The sequence below is a fragment of the Haliaeetus albicilla genome, chromosome 13 (assembly GCF_947461875.1).
Source record: "Haliaeetus albicilla chromosome 13, bHalAlb1.1, whole genome shotgun sequence".
Classification (NCBI taxonomy): Eukaryota; Metazoa; Chordata; class Aves; order Accipitriformes; family Accipitridae; genus Haliaeetus; species Haliaeetus albicilla.
The window spans coordinates 27,550,907-27,571,266 of record NC_091495.1 but is presented as its reverse complement, the minus strand read 5'-3'; the positions used below and the strand labels follow the sequence as shown (position 1 = coordinate 27,571,266).

At 44.5% G+C, this 20,360-nt stretch overlaps 1 protein-coding gene across 1 annotated transcript in view; it reads left to right on the top strand.

The window, feature by feature from the left end:
• Nucleotides 1–20,360, top strand: part of KIF26B (kinesin family member 26B) — a 315,800-nt gene that overhangs the window by 274,629 nt on the left and 20,811 nt on the right. Inside the window, exons 11-12 of the mRNA XM_069800600.1 lie at nucleotides 13,961–14,123; nucleotides 15,200–18,635. Of these exons, the coding sequence (XP_069656701.1) occupies nucleotides 13,961–14,123; nucleotides 15,200–18,635 (3,599 nt within the window). The remainder of the gene's footprint in view (nucleotides 1–13,960; nucleotides 14,124–15,199; nucleotides 18,636–20,360) is intronic.

The following is a 20,360-nucleotide window of genomic DNA, read 5'->3' as shown; positions in this document are numbered from 1 at the left end:
AGTGTTGAAGTATCTTGACTGTTCCCAAGACAGGGAAACCTGGAACAGTTATCTGTGCATTTAAATTCAACACTCCTCCCAAAATAGGTATACATTTGGATACAACCCTCTGGATACAGCCCTCATCCTCTGTTTTATGCAGACATGATACCTAATGTCTGAATATCTAGGTGAAAGAACAGTGGTAAATGTAATCTGTCTAGACCTGAGTAAATAACTGAGTAGTGTCCCCTGAGCAATTACTAGTTAAGCTGAAGAAGACAAGGAGCTGTGAGATGCATCAGGTAGTGAAGACTGATGAGACAGTAGCTAGCATTGAAGTGGGAGCTATCAGAGTAGAGGGATGGCCACCAGGGAATTTCTTCAAGGACCAGTTTTGGGAGAGATTTTATTTAGTGTTATTATCAGCAGCCTTGACACACAAAGCAGGAGCATGCTAATCATAGTGGCTGGTTACACAAAGCTGAGAGCCATCATCTATACAAAGGAAGATCAGAGCATCACATGGCAGCAGCTGTGGGACCTCGAGGGCTACAGTGATAGAACTGGCACTAATGCAAGGACTTGCCCTGATGGACTGCTAACAATTTCTACTGAAATCTGGGAGCTCATCAAGCTAGAAGAGGAGGTGGGGTGTGTGCTGATTTAGGCATATTGGTTAATGATCACGGGTGACCACAGCTGATGGAACAGTGAGAAGGTAATGAAGTCTGAGGAGGCATTAGGAGTGACAGCAGAAAAACTGTAATGCCTTTATGCAAGGGACTAGTGATTCTTCTCCTGGATACAGCTCTGGTCACCCGTATAGACAAAGAGTGAATTCAGATGGAAACAAGTGCAAGAAAGACTGGCAAGGGGAGCAGGTTAGCTTTTCATGTGAGAGAAGATGAAATTAATTTGGCTTGCATACCCAAATAGAGTCAGGGAACAGAGAGCGCGTGAGGAGGAGTGTAAGTGATGTCTGTAGATGTGGCAGGAGCATTCCTGCCCCCGAGGAGTGAGAGCAATGGAAACCAAAGGGCCGTGTTGGAGCATGGGCAAATAGGGGAGTAGATGGCTTTCAGCGTGCCACTCTGAAATGGAAGTGTGTGTGGGCAGTGCTAGGAAGCCCTAATGTTTTTAAGGATGGGTCTTCTAAATGCTTAAGGAAGATTACATGACTCTCTGTACTGGGTAGGGGCAGGAGCTACTAATTCACAGTTTCTTCTCACCCCAAGTATCACCTTCGCTTTGATGACAGTCCCACAGGGATCAGGCTCACAGGACCAAACAATGCATTTCTCTCTCCTTCTCTTTCTGTGGTTGTTATGCATGTGCTCTCCTTAACAGAATGACTGTCTTTGCTCTTGGCCTGTCTTGTGTCTCCAGACACATCGACCAGGGCTGCATTGACTGGGTGCTGAGGAATGCTTTTCTCCATCCTTAGGAGAGCACAGCAGGCATGCGGAGGGGATTCAGGAAGGAGGCTGCAGAGCATCGCTGTAAACCACTATAACCTAACACTAAGAACATAAGAATGGCCATATTGATTCAGGCCAAATGACCTTCTACTATCCTCTCTCTGTCTAAATTCAACGGCAGATGCTGAGGAGAGAGTATAAGACTAGAATGAGGACTGTGCCAAAATATTCTTGCAGCCTCAACTATTTTCAGCTGCAGAATTCCTGAGCTTCAGCAGCGGCTTTGTAAACAGAAGAGGGACCTGCCAGGCACATTGTAAATGAGTCCAGTTTGAGGCTTTTTGAAGACGGTTGAAGGTTGAAAGGAGCTTTTTATGAAAGACTGGCTCAGCTTGTCTTTGAAATTTTGTTCTAGTGCTTCTGGGATTTTGAACAGCTAACTCTTTAATAGATAGCTTTTTATCATTTAAAACTAAATACATAAAACATTAGTAGTTGTGTATTGCTTTCTGGCACTCACAAGTCTGTTCCAACTACCAGCCTTGTGGAGAGGCAGCTATTAACATGGAAATACTTGAATTTACAGTTGATTTTCTGGGCATAATAGATACCTATAGAACTCTAAAGCACGCTCTGGTTACCTCAGGTAAAACTGCAAGCTATGTAACAATTACTAAATGGTGAGTTTAAAAGAGTTCCTTTCCTTTGCTGTCACAGGCTATTAAGAGATCTCTGAAGTCTTGGAGAGCCTATTGAGGAGCTTGTCTAATTAATGGTATTATAGTGGGCAAAATAAATAGATGAATCCATTTAAAGGGGGAGTGAAACTTCAGATAACATAAAAAATGCATGTGCATCATTAATATTTTAAATTGCTGCATAGATGAATATAAATATATTTGATACAGCCTATCTCCAAATGGTTTAAATAGCAAATATATATACATTAAAAATCATTATATATTGATTTGGCCACTTTTACTTACAATATGTAGTACTTGCATGGAGACTGGGGTCCCTCAGGTTTTGTTTGGAGTCCTCTGTGAATAAAGTGTGATAGAGTGTGAGAGGGGAAAAAGAACCAGACATTTAGTATTCTTGTGCCTGTGTTTATAGATGACAAAATTCCCACTGCCCTGCAGCAGCTGCTAGATTTGGCCCTATGCTGCCAAAAATGTCATCATAAAACTGCCTGTGGTTCCACAGTTTAACTTCATTGCCATGTATGTGACTTCAGAAGGGATTATTTTATTCATTATCTCATGTACCCAGTCACCAAATCTGTAAAAGCCCAGTTCAGACCTTGCTGAAGCTTATGGGAGACTTTCTGTAGATTTCAGTGACAGCTGGGTTTGGACCATAGTGCCATGGGTTTCAGTTCATAAAATCTCAATTTTGAGGCTTGTTTTCAGACATCACCAAAACCAGGCATGGGTAGACATTTCTTCATCTATGATCTTTAATTGTCGTGCAGCATAACATCATCACTGTTGTCACTCACTCTGTCTCATCGCATCTCTAAATCAGCCCATTGTGTGAGTGGCTCAGTCCATCTGTGGATGAAAGTTGTCACTGTCTGATGGCCATTCATTTTTATGTGAAAGGATTTTTTGGTCTCTCTCCAGTTACTAACAAGCTCACCCTGCCCCTATTGATTGTTGACAGTACAAATATAGAGGCCAAGGATTTTCAGGCCAGAGAACACCATGTTCATCAGATTCTGCAAACATCGTTGCAGATGTCTAAGAAACTTATTTTGACCCTGAAACTATATATTGAATAGTAAAGTAAATGGAGTCTGTGAAGTGAAACCAGGTTTCTAGTCCATTTTGCATTTTAAAGAAGATAGGTGTAAAGGAGAAGTTCAGCTTTCTTACTCTTCTCAAAACAGAAAGAATGTGTAAAGTTAGACAGCTAAGTCCATACTTAGCCACCTTATTACTTACCCAGATTTTTGGAAGGAGACAGGCACGCACGTTGTCTAGGATCTGTACATATTACCTGTACATGCCAATACAGTATTCCTAAATAACAGTCATGGTTTTTTAATTCCTAGATGGTTTGGAGCTGAGCAACTGAGGCCAGTGTGTCCCCAACTGATAAATGGGAGGTGACACCTAAAAAAATTCCCCTGTTTTGGAACTTGCTTCACCTGCTTGATTCCCATCCTAGGTTAGCACATCACTTGTCCGCTGTAAAGTCCATGTTCTTTGCCAATGGATAGGGATTGCTTCTTTTAGCAGCTTTTAGCAGTTTCATGCTTCTCTGTGAAGCAGAGTTTGGAGCTGTATGTGAAGAGGAACTTTAAAAGGTAATAATAAATTGATTACCAAAGATGGAAGCATGCTTAAGGCTTCTGACTATTTATTTTGCTTTAATGCTGTTAGTTTAATATTTTTACTGCTTTACTTCATGTTTTGACAGCTTATAGTCAGGATGCACTTTCATATGAGTGCATATTTTTTGGTCTGTTGATCTAAATGAACAGTTCTGAGAGCATCAGCACTGAGAAAATAATGTTTCTTTCTAACAATTTGTCTCTTAATTTTGATATCCAAAAGGGCATAAATACTGGCTGAAAGTTCCCCTGTGGTTGGGAATTTGTCTCATCTGTGTGCTTTCTCTGGTGTGTTCAAGAGTGGAGTTTAAGGAGTTTCAGTCTTGTTTCTGTGGGAGCACGAATAAGATTTCTCTCCATCCACTCAAGCCATCAGTTCTCACAGCGTTTACAGAGACTAACCATCTTTGAGGCTTTTATATTATTTTCTCAAAGTTTCTTCAAACTGGCCAACAGGCTAGAAGTTTATTGCTGGAGGTGATGAGGCAAGCCTGCGTGCAGGTGCATAGGCAATATGAACTCTTAAGCCTAACTTTCGTTGGGAATATGTCTAGCGAGTGGCATAGATGAATTGTGTAATTTACATAATATTAATGACAACCAAAGTCTGCCTTCTTTTTTCTTCTTTTCTTTTCCGCACAGAAGTGTGTGCACTTTCACTGCCCTCTGCTGTAATGCTGTAGGCCGAAGGCTCTAGGAGGTCAGCATTTAAAATCTTACTTATCAAAATGTGAAGTATTTTGCTGAGTGACCTTCCCAGTTTCCTGGAGATGTCATCTATTTATGCTAGGAGCAGTGCCAAGTGGAGTGGTTTCTAAAACTGAACAGCAGTCAATTTATTTTCAGGTACCACTCCATTTGGGATTGCAATTAGGATAACTAGAGCTGCTCTCCAGCACAGGAAACTGGGAAGGTCACGCTGCCAAATTGTTGGCATCTTGATGAAGGAGTGTAAACTACTGCTGTCACTACTGTAGATCAAATGAGCCTAAGCAGAATGAAGTAATTATGAAATCCTCCCAAAAGATCATGAATATTCATGGATCAATTACAAACATTTGAAGTTAATTTTCGTTTGAGGAAATAACCCTGGTATTCCACTCTCAATACATACGAATCACAACACTCCTTGCAAGCAAAGGGCAAAGTGCTGTCGCTTGCTGCTGGGGCTCACGGGGGCCGCTGCGTGCGCAGCAGCAGGCTGCCTCCGGCCGGGCAGCGCGGGAGTCCTCGGTGCGGCAGCGAGGAGCCTTTCTGTCCCCCCTCCAAATTGCCGTGGTGTGTTCACCGGGGCGGCAGCCGAAATGGTCACCTAGCTGCCGGGGGCGCGGGTAACGCGAGTCGTGCCAGTGTGGCAGGCAGGTGCTTGTTTGCGCTGAAAGGGGAGTTGCGGTGGCCGCTGCCCTGCCCTCTCTGCAGGGGCTGTCACCCGTGGCGGCTCTTCAGCACGTGTGACCCCCGCCGATGACACGGGCAGCAGCTGAGCTGCAGGGAGCCGAGGCCTTCTGGACAACAACCCCTTTGCTTAGCCACGCTGAGTGCAGAGTGGAGAGCTTTGCTTTCATCCCCCTACTGCTTGACCCTGTGAAGGCAGCGGGAGCTGGGGGCAGCAGCCCTGCAAGCAGACGCTGAGCAACAGGAGCGGATCCTGCTCTTCACGCTGATGCGGGGGTGTTGGAAATGCCCTCGCTGGGTGTCTCTTTGCTGTGCTCCTGCCAATATTAGCCTTCAGAGGGGCTGGTGTGAAGGTGGTTTCCAGAACGTGTCCTCAGCAGATTGTCAGGGGATGTTTCCTCATGCTTCTTTCTTGCTATGTGTTTTCCCCTGTTGCTGCCCTATAGGTACAGGCACTGGCAGCCACTCTCCACCCCTTCCCTTCCCAGCGCTCCCGCTGCACTGCTGGGGCACTGGCAGACCGGAGGAGAGGCAGGCAGGCTCCGAAGCTGCTCCAGTTGCTATTCCATAGCAGATACAACTGTTGCCTTCTCATATAAAGCAACCCAATGGCTTCATGGAGATAAGCTGAGCCAAACCTGTGGTTGCCGTAATGCTTCCAAGTAAGGGAGCCAAACAAGGGGCAGCATGGGGGGAAGGGAAGGCTTTTTCCTTCCCTTTGTGAGCGTACCTTGGTAGAAGTTAGCACAGAGCCTGGGCACATACAGAGTCCTTAAATTATTTAAAATCTGGATCATTATTAGTTTTAACTGTGGAAATTTTTTTCTCCTGTAAATCACAGTCTATTTATTATACACGTTTTCTTAACCAGTGGCATTGCTGGTTTGGACGAATCTGGCTTTAACTCCAACATAGAGTTGCTGAGCCTAATTAGCTCCCTGGATTAACTGAGCTTCTGTTTTTCAGCTAGAATTTATTAGGAGCTGGCACTGTAATGAGACAGACCACTAGGATCCTCTTCCTTTTTGATTATCTTTGAGCTTTGTTTGTGTGTTTTTATTGGTTGCTTGTGAATGATGTTTGGCTCTGTGCTGGGAGTTGGAGTACAGAAGGGAGAGGGATCATTTTGTCCATTTTCAGTGCAGTCATCTCTCTGAAACCATCACTGGTCTCCAGCAGAGCTGCCCTCCCAACCACCTCCTCCCTCCCACCCCAGCACTTGCACTTGCTGTGACTTTAAAGTACATCTGGATCTCAGCTCTTCTCTGAGTAACACGTTGACCTGTAAATAAGGGTTTGTGTCTTCAGTTTGGTATTGCCAATGTGTAAAGTGCACCTGAACCAAACCACATAAATTCACATAGCCAGGGCAAAGACTGCGAGGAACTTTTTTCTCTTGTTGGCTGAAGTATTTAAACAAAGCTTGTGCTGCTTTAGCTTCACTGGTGGCACAAGGCAGAAATAAGAAGATGGAGGAGCCATTTTTCTCTGTGCTTCTCCAGGGCTAGCATAGCAGTGTGCAGCTCTGACCTGGGCTGGCAATGTCAGAAACGATGCACTCTTTAATATGTAGATAAAAGTGAAGCTGTTGTGTGCTAGCGACTGCTTTATTGTGAGATAGTTCTACTATGGATAAGCTTGAATTGCTGAGACCAGTCAGTGCGACCTCCAAAGAGTGGGGCACTTTTATGTCATTTTTGGATAACAGGGTGCTCCTTGGCTGTTTTGTAGACTAAGTTTCATCAGTCTGGGGAGCAACTTTTATACAAAAGAGCCCCTTTTATGGTGAGAGGGATGGTCTGTTTCAAGGAATCAGAGTAGCTGCAGTCATTGGGACTCTGTCCTTCTGCCATTAATTTTCTTTTCTGTCTTTGGTGAAAAGAAACAAAAGATGCTATTTTGTGCATCTGCCACATGCTCCTATGTTGTCACAGGCACAATGATTGTTCTGCAATATGAAATTTGCATAGTTAGGCTCTTAAAAGACAAGAATTGTAGGGGGAACACCCCTATATTTTATATGCATTTTCTAATACTAGAATTTAAGTATAAGTCCCTGTTAGCCCATACTTGGCTGCAACACCACTTTTCTCCTGCTCTTGACTGCTGCAGTGTCACATCCCTTCCAGATGTGGTTATGATTTTCCCAGTACGTGAACCTGAGCAGTATCCCTCAGCGCAGTCCTTTCAGCTGGCTCTCCCTTCCCCTATAGAGTGAGCACAGCTTTCTGGGTTGTGCTAGTGTACCTCATACATGATAACTAACTGCCGCGGCAGTGGAGATTTCCACTTTGCTTAATTTTCCCTTTAAGGCTAGTCAGCTTCCACCTGGAACAAGTTCATTATTCCCCCAATGCCTCATTTCACCAGGTGAAGGATTCCCCAGGTTAAAGATCCAACATGTTACCTATCTTTCTTAAACTGCCTCACTTTGTTCTGCTAACAAAGCCAGGCTAACGTGGCTGAACCACTGAGGGCTTTATCACTCCACCTGGCCTCATTTTGCCTGTGCCTACACACATTGCTCCCATTTCCTTTCTCCCTCTATCAAAATTATTAACGGGAAGGAAAGACATAGCTAAGCAAACTGTACTGGTTCATCATGAACTCAGCTGTTACACACCTGTAACATCGACTATTGGGCTTGTGCTTTTTAAGCTATAAACTGTCCTCTGTAGAGAGTATTTCCATGCAATAAGAGCCAAAACCAAATGGAGTATTTCTGTGGTTCCCTTGTTATGCAAGCATTTATTACTATGAATAAAGCAGTGCATCAGCACAAGGGAGCAGAGTTAAGACTTCATGATCAAAAATAACTGCCACAGTTACCGAGATTTTTTCCTTTGACATACCTCTATAAATAATTAGATTACAAGACACCTGAGGGCATACATTGTCTGATCCTGTAACAATAACACCTTGAGGGAGTTGACAACTTTCTCCTTTTGGCCAAGTGCCTAGGAAGACACCAAGGTATATGATTAATAGAGAGCACACACACACACCCCCCCTTGCATGTCCTAAAGCTTAGTTATAACATTGTATTGTATCCCTTTTGGAATGTTATTATTTCTATTCCTGATGGTGCTGCTGTTGTCACTGAATAGCCAAAATCCTCATAGCAGTGGGGTGAGAGGAAAGGGAAGACAAAGTATTTTTTATTAAGGTGGGGGGAAAAAATACCCCAAAGAAATCGTATAATAGAATTGGTTAAATAATTCCACAGAAAAATCATTATTCTAAGACTTTAGCTGGATCTTCCTCTCCAGTATTCCCTCCTTGTATGGAACTGTCCTGTGTTTCCCTCTCCCACACTGAGATGCTGGGCAACAAAAACTCCTGCGAATTTCCTGAGCATAATATTTATTCTTATTGCTTCATTTTCTATTCATGAATTCTATTTTGCAGCCCTAAACAAAAGCAATTACCATTTGCCTCTTTCCATGTAGCTCACTTCAAACACATTGCTCACATGGATTCTCATAAAGCTGAAGGACCTGACGGCACTGCCCATGCCATGCCCCCTCACCCTGGCCTGTGCCTCACCTGGGCAGCGTGGTGCAGTCAGCCATGCCAAATTATGGCGGGGTTATGGGGTTCCTCTGCTGGGTATCAGTGAGCAGCTGGATGGACTCGAGTGGGGAAGGGGGCCTTGGAGGTCAACCAGTGACAGTGGAGGACATTAGTGGGACCAAGAGGTGAGGAGAGAGGAGATTAGTACTGGGAGAGTGTCTAGCAGTGTTGCTGGAGCCTGGCAAAGTCTGGTGTAGCTGGTTAGACCGCTGCAGGATGAAATGGAGCTCTGCTGGGCTGTTTAGGTGAGGAGCTGGAGGTGAGGATCACGGTATGGGAATGAGAATGAGTGAGAAGGTTGGATGAAGAAAGCCCAGGATAGACACTGATAGAAGAGAACAGGATTGTCTGATGAGAGTAGAGCATGGCAAAAAGGATGTGAAGACATGAGAGCACAGCTCTCCTACAGCACAGGAAAAGATTGTGATGTTCCTGAGTCCCACTGTTTTTCTACAGGCAGCAAATACTAGCAAAACCTCATGGTAAATAGTGGGTCGTGTCCTCCTTCTCTACTGCTCATCCATACAAAAGGTGGCAGCTGGCTGCTGCTGCTAGCTAGTCACGTAGTTCAGCAGCTGAGGCTTTTTAATACATAGGAAGGCTCCAGGCTTACTGATGTCTCACTGAAGTCCAAACACAAATCCACGTGAACTTACATAAAATATATATAATAAGAGCATTCAGATTGTGAAATCAATCACTACAGAGGCAGGAAATGTCAAATTAAGGTTGTCCTGGCAAACTTACTTTGGCCCCATGGGCTATATATTGTGTTGTCTTTGCAGGATTACCCCCCCGCCCCTCCTCAGTTATCATCTTTTTCAACGCAGATAAAGGACCTGCTTTAGAGATGAATCAGGACTGTACAGTGATGTGGTCATTGTCAATAAATTCCTTCCCTAATTTGTAGCAGAAGTTGGCATATAGAAGATGGGACTGAGGGCTGTGGAGGAGAAGGGAGGTATTCTGAAGGGAGCTGGTGCCACCTTAAGAACTGGCTCTGCCAATGCGTTCCTAAAATTTTTAGATGGGCTATTAATTGTGTGTTCCTGGTTTTCTGGGTACCCAGGCTGAGAACCAGCTGCCCCATTTTCTCTGCAAGAGAAGTCAAAGTTAGCTGTACTTTGAATATAAAAGACTATATAATGCTCAGTACTCTGAAAGATTAGTGCTTCACACCAAACACCTGTATTCACTGAAGTCTTCAACGCTGCAGGTATTATCAGAGGATTATAGACCTCGCCTCACAGGCATTCATCAGATACTGCATTGATGAGCTCCACAGGAAAAAGAAAATAAAACAAAAAACTTTTAAAGAAATTGGTCATTCTGGATTCAGAGCTGAGTTTGTATAGTCCTAACAGTAGATAAGGCACAAGTCCACACATTGAAAGGCAAGGATTAAATGAAAGACTGAATAACTTTTTGCTCAGTGAGCACTGTTATCCTGTGCAGTAATTGAGGCAGGGGTCTAGTGGAAAAATAGTATCCAGTCATGAAATTAAAGACTTTGACTTAATGCACATAGGCAAGTGGGATATATGCAGTGTCCAAGGAAACGTATCATGATCTTGACTACTTCATTCTTCAGTATAAGATTCTGTATTGTTTGAATCTGAGCATAATTAATCATTCATGAGGAAGGAAAATACAGATATGTATAAGAGGAGCATGAAGTTGTACATTTTTCCTTCTTACTGAGCAAGTGAAAGGACTAATTTACACTGATCCCAGTTTGCATGGTGAAGTCTCAGAAAAGAACTAGAGAACGCTGTGCTCACTGCAGCACTGCCACATCTCTCTTTTGGGGAGGTCTAATACCTGCTAGGGTTCCTTATGGTAGCTATAGAGAGATTCAGAAAATAGCACTGTAAGCCATTCAGTAGGTGCTGTAATGTGAGAGGGTGGAAATATAGGGGAGGTAAGGGAGCAGCATGGAGAAGAGAGAGCTCCTCTCCACATGGAGGGCTGCTGCTCCATGGACCTTTCCATCTGGCAATCTGCACAGTTCTTCCTTTCTGGATCATCTGTATCGTATCTGCTGACATACTTCCTAGAGACATCTGAGTTTAGTTTCCTGCCCCCAGGGCTCCTGCTTCTGGACTTTTCCAGAGATAGAGCTTTGCATAGTTTATTTTGGGGTTTTACCTGTGTGTGAGGTGTATGAGCAGTATTTAGTAGTATTTTGCTGTAGCCACGATGATCTAAGGAGTTAGGCAAGAAAAGGTTTACAAGTAAGGGTAATGTATATTATTAGACCAAGTGATGCAGTTAGAAAAATGAGGTAACTTTTAAAGACTGAAAAGGCTGCAGAATGGACTTACTGATATACAGGCTTTGGAGTCTGAAGTGTGGTATCCTGACCCCACCTTCATTGTTCTCTGTGTATTATATCCCCATATTCACGATGGGTTATGGCAAATTTCCTAAACTATAAAAACATTAGTGGATGGGATAGAAATACATTTAAAATGAAGACAGGTATATAAAATGGGGTCATCATGCTGCTCTGGCATATCATTTTATTGCTCTTGGGGCAGAATAGAAATGGACCATTAGCATTCCTGAAGGTCTCCCATTTGCTATAAAGACATCGGTGCGTTTCACTATGCTCCTGTGAGAAATCTGGGACCTTCAGCAAGCCAGCCTCTGCTTAATACAGTGAACAACATACACCCAGGAGCAGCAGCCCTTCTGTGAGCTTCTTCAAAATTTCCTGTGTCTTAGTTTAGTTTGCACAGCCAGAAAATCAACAAAGGTCTTCCTTCTCAAAGCTCTTCCAGTGCATCCCTTTGTAAAAAACCTTCTGCTTTCACAGGAAATTTTGCTTTTGCAAATACCAGCTCATGAATCAGCTAATGAAACAATTCAGAGCCTTTCTTTTTTTCAGGCAGAAATGCCATGTCAGCATTCAGAAGAACAAAGCATCTACTTTGTGTCTCACACTGTCTGTCAAGCAAATTTCAGTGAGACATCCAAAATATTTTACCAATATTTTACTTGATGAGGATAGGGTGAGTTAAAAATTAGAGCCACACACTTTTGTGTTATTATGTTCTCTTTTATTTTCTTTCTTTCCTTTAGAAGTTAGTGGGTGCTACTGTGAGAGATCAGTGAACCTTGAACAGGTGAACTTGTCTTATGACAATATCTAGAATTGACAAAAATCTGTGTTTAGCAAATTTCTTCCTCTTTATTTTCCAGTGTACAATAGTGACATGAAGCTAGTTATTTTGTCTACATGCAAAGTGAAGTTGATAGTCAAGATGCAGACTGTGCTGAATGAGCAAACTCTGAAATTAGAAATCAGTGTTGGCTGGGCTTTTTTGCTGCTAGGTTTCAGGCTTTAATCCTAAACAAATCTGCCCTTTACTTCCTACCTGATATATGTCAGAGGATCCTTTGAATTATAGAATAGGTATTTCCTCTGTATCGTCCTTCTTCTTGCAAGTGTGTATTTCAGTACAAGGCAGATGGCACAGATTATTTTATATTCATAATGCATATACCTCTAGGAGAGCCATGCCGCAGTGTGCTGATGCTGGCTGCATGGGTTATGTATTCTCAGGAGACCGACATGTTCAGAATGTATTCTTTTGCCCTTTCCCCTGTTGTCTTGTGTTTTGCTATGATAGAAGCACTAGCAAATGAAAGGCTTGTTATTGATTTCTGTGCAGATGTTAATAATTTCTGCGTAACTCTGCATTGGAGTGGCAGCAACTGATGTACAAAATTTGACATCTTAATTATTCCTTGATGGAAAGGAGGGCCACTAACCTGAGATACAGCAGCCTATTAACTCTGGATCTGTGGATTCAAAGAAGCCTTAGGTCACAAGTGAAACGAGTGAGGCTGTCTCAGTACAGTCTTTAAGGATGTTTGCTTCTCAAAGATACCACACTGTCTTCAATGTGTCTGTAGCAGATGGAAGCAAAAAATCCTGAAACAAAAAATGGTTTACTTCCAGTATTGCTAGCCTAGCTGAAATCGCAAGTGCTGGAAATCTCAGGAGAAGCACAATTTATGAGCTCCCCAGACTTATTGCTAGATGCCTCAGAACATGCATCCCAAATGCTGTTGTTTACTCAATCAAAAAGAGAGGCTCAAGAATTTTGGTGTTCGTCTGTCAGTCCCATCCTGTAAGCAGAACTTCAGTTCTCAGCAGTTGCAGATTTATGCAGAATTTCTGTGAGCTGGAAACATTAAGTGGATGACCAAGGGCATACATGCACCATAGGTTATTAGTCAATATTGAACAGTGAGCCCCAAAAATCTGATGCCCAGCCACTGAAAGTATTGCTATCATTACAACAGTAAAAACAATTCCTTTCACAATAGGTAAATATCAGGCTGTTGCTGTCTTTGCTTTCAGCCATATGTAACTATCATCCACAACCTTTAGTGTAGGAGAGGCTCTTTTCAAAAGGATGCTGTTTCTCAATTAACCATCCAGTTGACCTGTACACCTTGTAGCTAAAGTTCTTTTTAAAAATTACATCGTGCATTTCTGACTACAGGATTAGATGACCATCACAGAAGCATTATATATGCATCATCATGCTGTTAAAATTCATATTCTTAGTCCAGTCACAGACAGCCTCACAATAAAGCACCAGAATTTCAAAAGCTATCCTATGCTGAACAATAGAGTAAATGGCAAGAACAGAAAATTTGATTTCTGCCTCAGTGGAAGAAGAGATCTAATATGAAAGAACAATTGTGCAAAGTCCTAAGGCTTGATTGTTTTGTATTTCACCAGCATCATCCAAAATTATTTCAGTGATTTAACTATTATTATTATTGAGTTACCCAGTGCCCTAGAAAGCAAGAAAAAATTTGGGTCCTCTAATCTAATCCACTACCCTCTTGCCCTCCAGAGCTGGGCCAGAGTTTGCTTGCACACTGTGCACTGGAAAAGGGCAGAAGTTTGGTGTTTGCTGCAGCGGCTCCTTAACAGTTAGTCTCCAACACTAGTCTTCATCTCTGTATTGGCAGTGTTAACAGTGCAGAAGGACTGAGGCCAGAAGAAAACAGAAAGGGGAAATTGGGAAGAGGAAAGAAATTTAAAGTGTAGTCCAGGGTCTTTCAGCATGCTCAGCTGCAGACACAACATAGTGCAAACCTGAGGAAGGAAACTAATTAGGATTCCATTAAAAAGAGGAGAAAAAAAATCTTGCTGAGGCTCAGGTCACATCACGATGGTCAAAGTGAAACCTTGCTCGCTAATGTAGCCTTAATTCATTTTGTTTTGCAGAGACAGCAAGCTCACCATGTTGCTTCGGGAGTCTTTGGGGAATATGAACTGCCGCACCACAATGATAGCTCACATTTCAGCCGCGGCGGGGAACTATGCTGAGACGCTGTCCACCATCCAGATTGCATCAAGGGTCCTCAGGATGAAGAAAAAGAAAACTAAGGTAAGACAATGTATAACTCCCTTCTTGTAATGGTGGAGGAGGGAGGAAGAAAGACCCTGAAGAATCCTTAATAGGGTCAAGCAGCATGTAACAAAATCAGTAATCAATTCCAAAGTGCGTGCGTTGTTTTACGTACCCTGTCCTAGGCAAGTGGCTTAGAGCACAGAGCAGAGACTAGGGGGGGTAAACTCTTTAGCTTCAGATACAGAGGAGTGAGTTCAGACATACCTGCTCTAGCAGGTTTGTAAGCTGGCCTCAATTAGTGACAGAGCTGTCAGAGAGCATTTATTTTCAGTTATCCTCTTAGTGCTAATGAAATAATAAGGAATGAAAGTGCTGTAGAGTTAAAGGAAATTGGAATTAATGAAGAATTATATTCTCTATGCTTCTCAGATTGAGCAGGAGCAAAATAAATGCAAAGCAGTGTGTCCATTGCCAGCATTGATGCCCGTTTTATTCCCACTGCTTCCAAATACAGGTGATAGATTTTCCAAGAAGTAGAGTGAGGATGGACTGTATCCACTTTCATGTTTTAGAGTCCTGGTTCCTTCTGTACAGCTTACAGTGTGAGTTGGGCACAACGAGTGAATTTTATGCATTTCATTTAAATTAACAGCCTATGGATTGACAAAACCTTTTTTGACGATGGATTGAAGAGGGACAAGTGAAAGGATTCAGTCCACACACCATCGCAGCAGTGTGTCTCCAGAGACCTCTGAGTGCATGTTATACAATTACACACACACACACACACACACACACAGAGAGCAAAGCCTTTGCCAAATATCTGATTTCTTTAGCCAGGCTCAATTAAGGAAGAGACCCTAATCCATTTGTTCAGTACTTTTTTTTGGAAGTCTCATGATTTCAAGTGGGACACAGAGCTGGGGCATTGGGTTCTCCACTGATTACTGTTCTGTGTTTGCTGTAGGACTGTGGATAAGAAGCTTCAGAGTTCTGTGCCTTAGTTTAGAGATTTCCTAGTTTAGATGTGACTGTGACCTTTCTGTATATGCACTTTGTGCAAGGAGCTGTTTGCAATGCTGAAATGTTGTGGGCTCTCTCTCATATTGCAGTACACATCAAGTTCTTCTGGAGGAGAGAGCTCTTGTGAGGAGGGCAGGATGCGGAGGCCAACCCAGCTGAGACCTTTCCATTCTAGAAACACTGTTGACCCAGACTTCCCTATTTTGCATTTATCAAGTGATCCTGATTATTCATCTAGCAGTGAGCAGTCGTGTGACACGGTGATTTACGTTGGCCCCAATGGCACTGCCCTTTCTGATAAGGAACTGACAGATAATGAGGGTCCCCCTGACTTTGTACCCATAGTTCCTGCTCTGCAAAAGACCAAAAATGAGGGCAGGTCAGAGGAAGTTAATGAATTGGGCCCCAGCACATCTGAAAGAGACTGCCTGAAGTGCAACACCTTTGCAGAGCTCCAGGAGAGGCTGGATTGCATAGATGGCAGTGAAGAGACCGACAAATTTCCCTTTGAAGAGGTGCCTGCTCAATTTAGCTCAGACCAGATGTCTAAGTGCTCTGTCTCAAGCCAGCTGGCAGAGCTTAGCCACTTACCAGAGTCAGATAAGGAAGATACGATGCCAGAATGTCAGCATCCTGATAGAGAAGCCAAGGAAAATATAAATGCAACACCCAGCAAAACTAAGAGAAATCATTCCCCTGTTCCTTCTGGAGCACTTACTAACGTTTCAACTCCATCTTCTCCCAGGAGTGTAACAGGCAGCTCTAGTAAAGAGCTTAGCTCTTGTCAGTTAGCACACAGCACCAGCTTGCAGAGCAGCAGAGAAGGTCTCAACACCTGTGGATTTGTGGAAGGCAAACCTCGGCCAATGGGTTCACCCCGGCTTGGCATTGCGAGCCTCTCGAAGACATCTGAGTACAAGCCACCAACTTCTCCTTCCCAGAGGTGCAAGGTCTATACACAGAAAGGAGTCCTGCCCAGCTCCACTCCCCCACCAGCTCCCCTGAGTAAGGATACTGGGACGACATCTAGTGAATCTTTATTGCAGCCAGAAATACGGACCCCACCTGTAGGCATGAGCCCTCAGATCATGAAGAAGTCGGTGTCCTCCAGCAATGAGGATTTTGAAGAGACTGTTCTTGATGAAGATCGGCAGCAAAGCATTTCTCCAGAATCCAAGAAGGAGATTCTGAGCACCACCATGGTGACTGTGCAGCAGCCATTAGAGCTGAATGGAGAGGACGAGCTGGTGTTCACCCTTGTAGAAGAGCTAACCATTAGTGGGGTCCTTGACAATGGGCGCCCAACCAGTATCATCAGTTTTAACAGTGATTGTTCTGTGCAGGCTTTGGCCTCTGGGTCTAGGCCAGTCAGTATTATCAGCAGCATATCTGAAGATCTTGAATGTTACTCCAGTGCAGCTCCTGTGTCTGAAGTCAGCATCACACAGTTCCTTCCACTTCCAAAGTTGGGCCTGGATGACAAATCCCAGGATGATGGCAGCAGGCGCTCATCCATCAGCTCATGGCTGAGTGAAATGAGCACAGGGAGTGACGGTGAACAGTCGTGCCACAGCTTCATAGCCCAGGCATGCTATGGGCACGGGGAAGCAATGGCAGAACCCCCTGTTTCTGAGTTTGCGAGCATACAAAGTGCCAGCATGATTTGTGTAAGTGACAAACAGAAGCCAGTGACTGACAACATGCTTATACTGTCGGAAATGGGGGAGGAAGCTTTCGGCAGAGTGCCACCCATGAAAGGCTGTAAAATATCAGCTCTAGGGAAAACTACCGTCACAATCAAAAACACTGCAAGCCTCAGCAGCTGTGAAGGCTACATCCCAATGAAGACAAACATTACCGTGTATCCATGTATTGCCGTTAATCCCTTCAAAGCACAAGATACTGATGACGCTGTACCGGCAGTAACTGCAGACCCAAAGGTTGCTCATCCCCATGATGGGAAAGAATCCAGTGCTAAGAAGGATATAAAATTTGAAGACCCTTGGCTGAAGAGAGAAGAAGATGTAAAAAAGGACAGCTCTGGGAGCAGTGATGGGCCAAGGCCTGACACAGCTGCAATTTCAGCCAAGCCTGAGCACAGCACAAAGCAGTCCTCAGCAGACAGGTTTAGCAGCAGCAGCAGCAGCGGGGACGCCTCTATCTCCCCAGGATCTGACAGTCTAAAGAGGATTGTGGATGGGTGTGAGGTGGCAGCGTCTGGCTCTGCAACCCAAAGCCCTGTTCATTCCAGTGATGGCTTGAAGAATGGCAGCCTCCCTCGAGGGCTCCCGAAGGCAAGCAAGCCGGAGGAGCCTGCCGGTCACCTCCCTCCTACTGCCAGTGACAGCAGCGGAGTCAGCTCTTCTGCCCTCCCCCAGTTTTCTAAGGCGAGCCTTGACAAGAAAATGGCCTCTCCCAAACACTGTGTCCTCACTCGTCCCAAAGGGACCCCTCCTCTGCCACCGGTGAGAAAGTCAAGCTTGGATCAGAAGAACAGAGCCAGCCCCCAGCACAGCGCAGCCAGCAGCACCACGAGCAGTCCCTCCAGCCAGCCCGGATCCTTCCTGGCCAGCTTCCCCGAGGAGCTGAATGCCAAACAGAAGGGCCCTGGCATCGACAGCATCGGCAACAACAGCAGCAGCAAGCTCTTCAGTGCCAAACTGGAGCAGCTTGCCAGCAGGACCAACTCCCTTGGGAGGTCCACAGGAAGCCACTATGAGTGTTTGTCGCTGGAAAGAGCAGAAAGCCTGTCCTCTGTGAGCTCCAAAATGAGCCCTGGCAAAGACACCACCATGCCTAGGGCCGGAAGGAGCTTCAGCCGCAGTGTCATGTCCTCGCCCACCAACTCGGGCCTCTCCCAGTCGGCAGGGGCCTCCCCGAAAGCCAGCCAGTCGAAGATCTCTGCAGTCAGCAAGCTCCTGCTGGCAAGTCCCAAGGCCCGCAGCCTGTCTGCCTCTGCCACCAAAACTCTCAGCTTCTCGACCAAGTCTCTGCCTCAGTCCGTAGGGCAGAGCTCCAGTTTGCCTCCGAGTGGGAAGAACATGTCCTGGTCAACGCAGTCCCTCAGCAGAAACCGGGGCTCCAGCCTTGCTTCCAAATTGCCCCTTCGGGCCGTCAACGGGCGGATTTCGGAGCTGCTCCAAGGGAGCGCCAGTGCCCGAGGCTTACAGCTGCGGGGAAGCTCAGAGGCAGACGAGCGCGGGGGCCTTCCCGGAGATGAGAAGCCAACTGTTCACATGCTGCCTTCACCTTACAGCAAGATCACCCCTCCTCGGAAACCTCACCGCTGCAGCAGTGGTCACGGGAGCGACAACAGCAGTGTCCTGAGCGGGGAGCTGCCTCCCGCCATGGGGAAAACAGCCCTCTTCTACCACAGCGGAGGGAGCAGTGGCTACGAGAGCATGATGAGGGACAGTGAGGCGACGGGGAGCGCCTCTTCAGCACAAGACTCCATGAGTGAGAACAGCAGCTCCGTGAGCAGCAGGTGCCGAAGTCTGAAAAATCCAAAGAAACGATCAAATGCAGGTAAGCTTGCAGTGGTGTGAAAGAGGGACGCAGACCAAAGCAGATAACTAGTACATGGTGGGGAGGGCTAGCCCTAAGGGTGAGCCAATTCAGTACCAGCTATATCTCTTAGCAGAGAAGCGAGGCCAGGATAAGCATCCTAAGCTCCAAGTTTCTTAATTTTGCAACATGCACAAATCCTGTGTGGTTGCATTGCCTTTGCAGCAGAGTCTCCCAGTCATTCATTTCACTTAGGTTTACTTCACATGAACAGAAGAACATTTATCCCTAAAACTGATTAGTATTGCCAATGGCAGCCACATTCATGTATTTATTTATACAAATATTCTGATTTGATTCCAGAAAGATGCCTTTGTGAGGCAATGAAATATTCTTAAGCAGTTTGGGCACAGATTCCCCTCTTGGTATGCACTTATTTCACCAGCAGAAGACCAGAGTCTTACTGAATAGCAGTATCTGTTGTGAGCCCACTTTTGCTGCTTGTGTGCTCTGGTTGCCCAAAGAAGCAAGATGCCCCGCAGCTGAAACCACCGCGGAGTTCCTTCTTCCCACCTAGAAGTTGGAACAAAATTGTGCCCATGCCCCTTGAAAGATGTTATCCTGCCTCTGAGACTCTTAGTTTTTAACTTTTGAGTTATGAGTCCTTCTTTTCTCAGTAATTTATTGATAACAAATAATTAAATTATATTAATAATAATACATGGGGACTACTGCACTGAAGTGCTTTAGCAATCATAGAAAGGATCAGAAAGATTTCATTTTTGTTCTGATATAATCCCCAGTAGCTTTCATACTACATCAGGACTTTTTAATTAGATAGCAAGAGCCTCCTGGGTCACGCCAAGAGTCTGTGCAGTTGCAACTGGTACATCTTCCCAGCAGAATGTGTTTCAGAAAATTGCAAGGCAGGGATGACGAACATCCATCAGCTGGCTACCTCGCCTTTTTCCTGGGTGCTGTTTTCCCAACCTGAAGTGTGAGTCCTGCCTAGCGTACTTTTGAAAAAAATGCACATTGGCGTTGGAACTGGTGTGCACAGGTATGTAGTGCATCCTACTTACCCTACAGTAGCGCTGGCTGTCCAAAATGTGTTATTCTCATAGTGTTCCTAATTCACAAGCCATTTCACTTGCTAGGATACTCACCTCTGGGATTCATTTGCCATGAACGAACTGAATAATGCATAACTCTCCCTTTCTTTATGCTCTTGACTGTGGTAGCAGGAAGAACATGTGCAGCGCAGATGTGAATACAATAGATATTGCTATTAAAGCCATATCCATAAGTGCATGGCTGATTGTACCTGTTTAGAGGATGCATCTGAAAGTGATCACTCTACACAGTGCAAGCACAGACCAAGCAATGAAATAATCTTTCTGAAGTTATCTTTGCATCCTATGAGAAAATCTCTTTCCTATCCCTTCAGTTTACATGGTAATAAATTGATTTTCCTCTTTCTGGGGAGTTGTTCCTCTAATAGCTGCTTTCAGATATAAACTTTTTAATAGTAACTTGCAAGAAAAAGAAGGAAGATTTGTATGTTGTGCAAAAAGAAAACAAAGCTGTTCACAGAGGTGGCGTTTGTGGGTATATACTGACAACTGGATTGTGTCTTGTGGAGAAGCTGCCCATATAATATGGACTTTTTCCACAGGACATTCAGATGGAAAAATTTGTCAAGTTCTGTGAAAACAGGCAGCTGTGCAGATGAGGGAACAGAAAGAA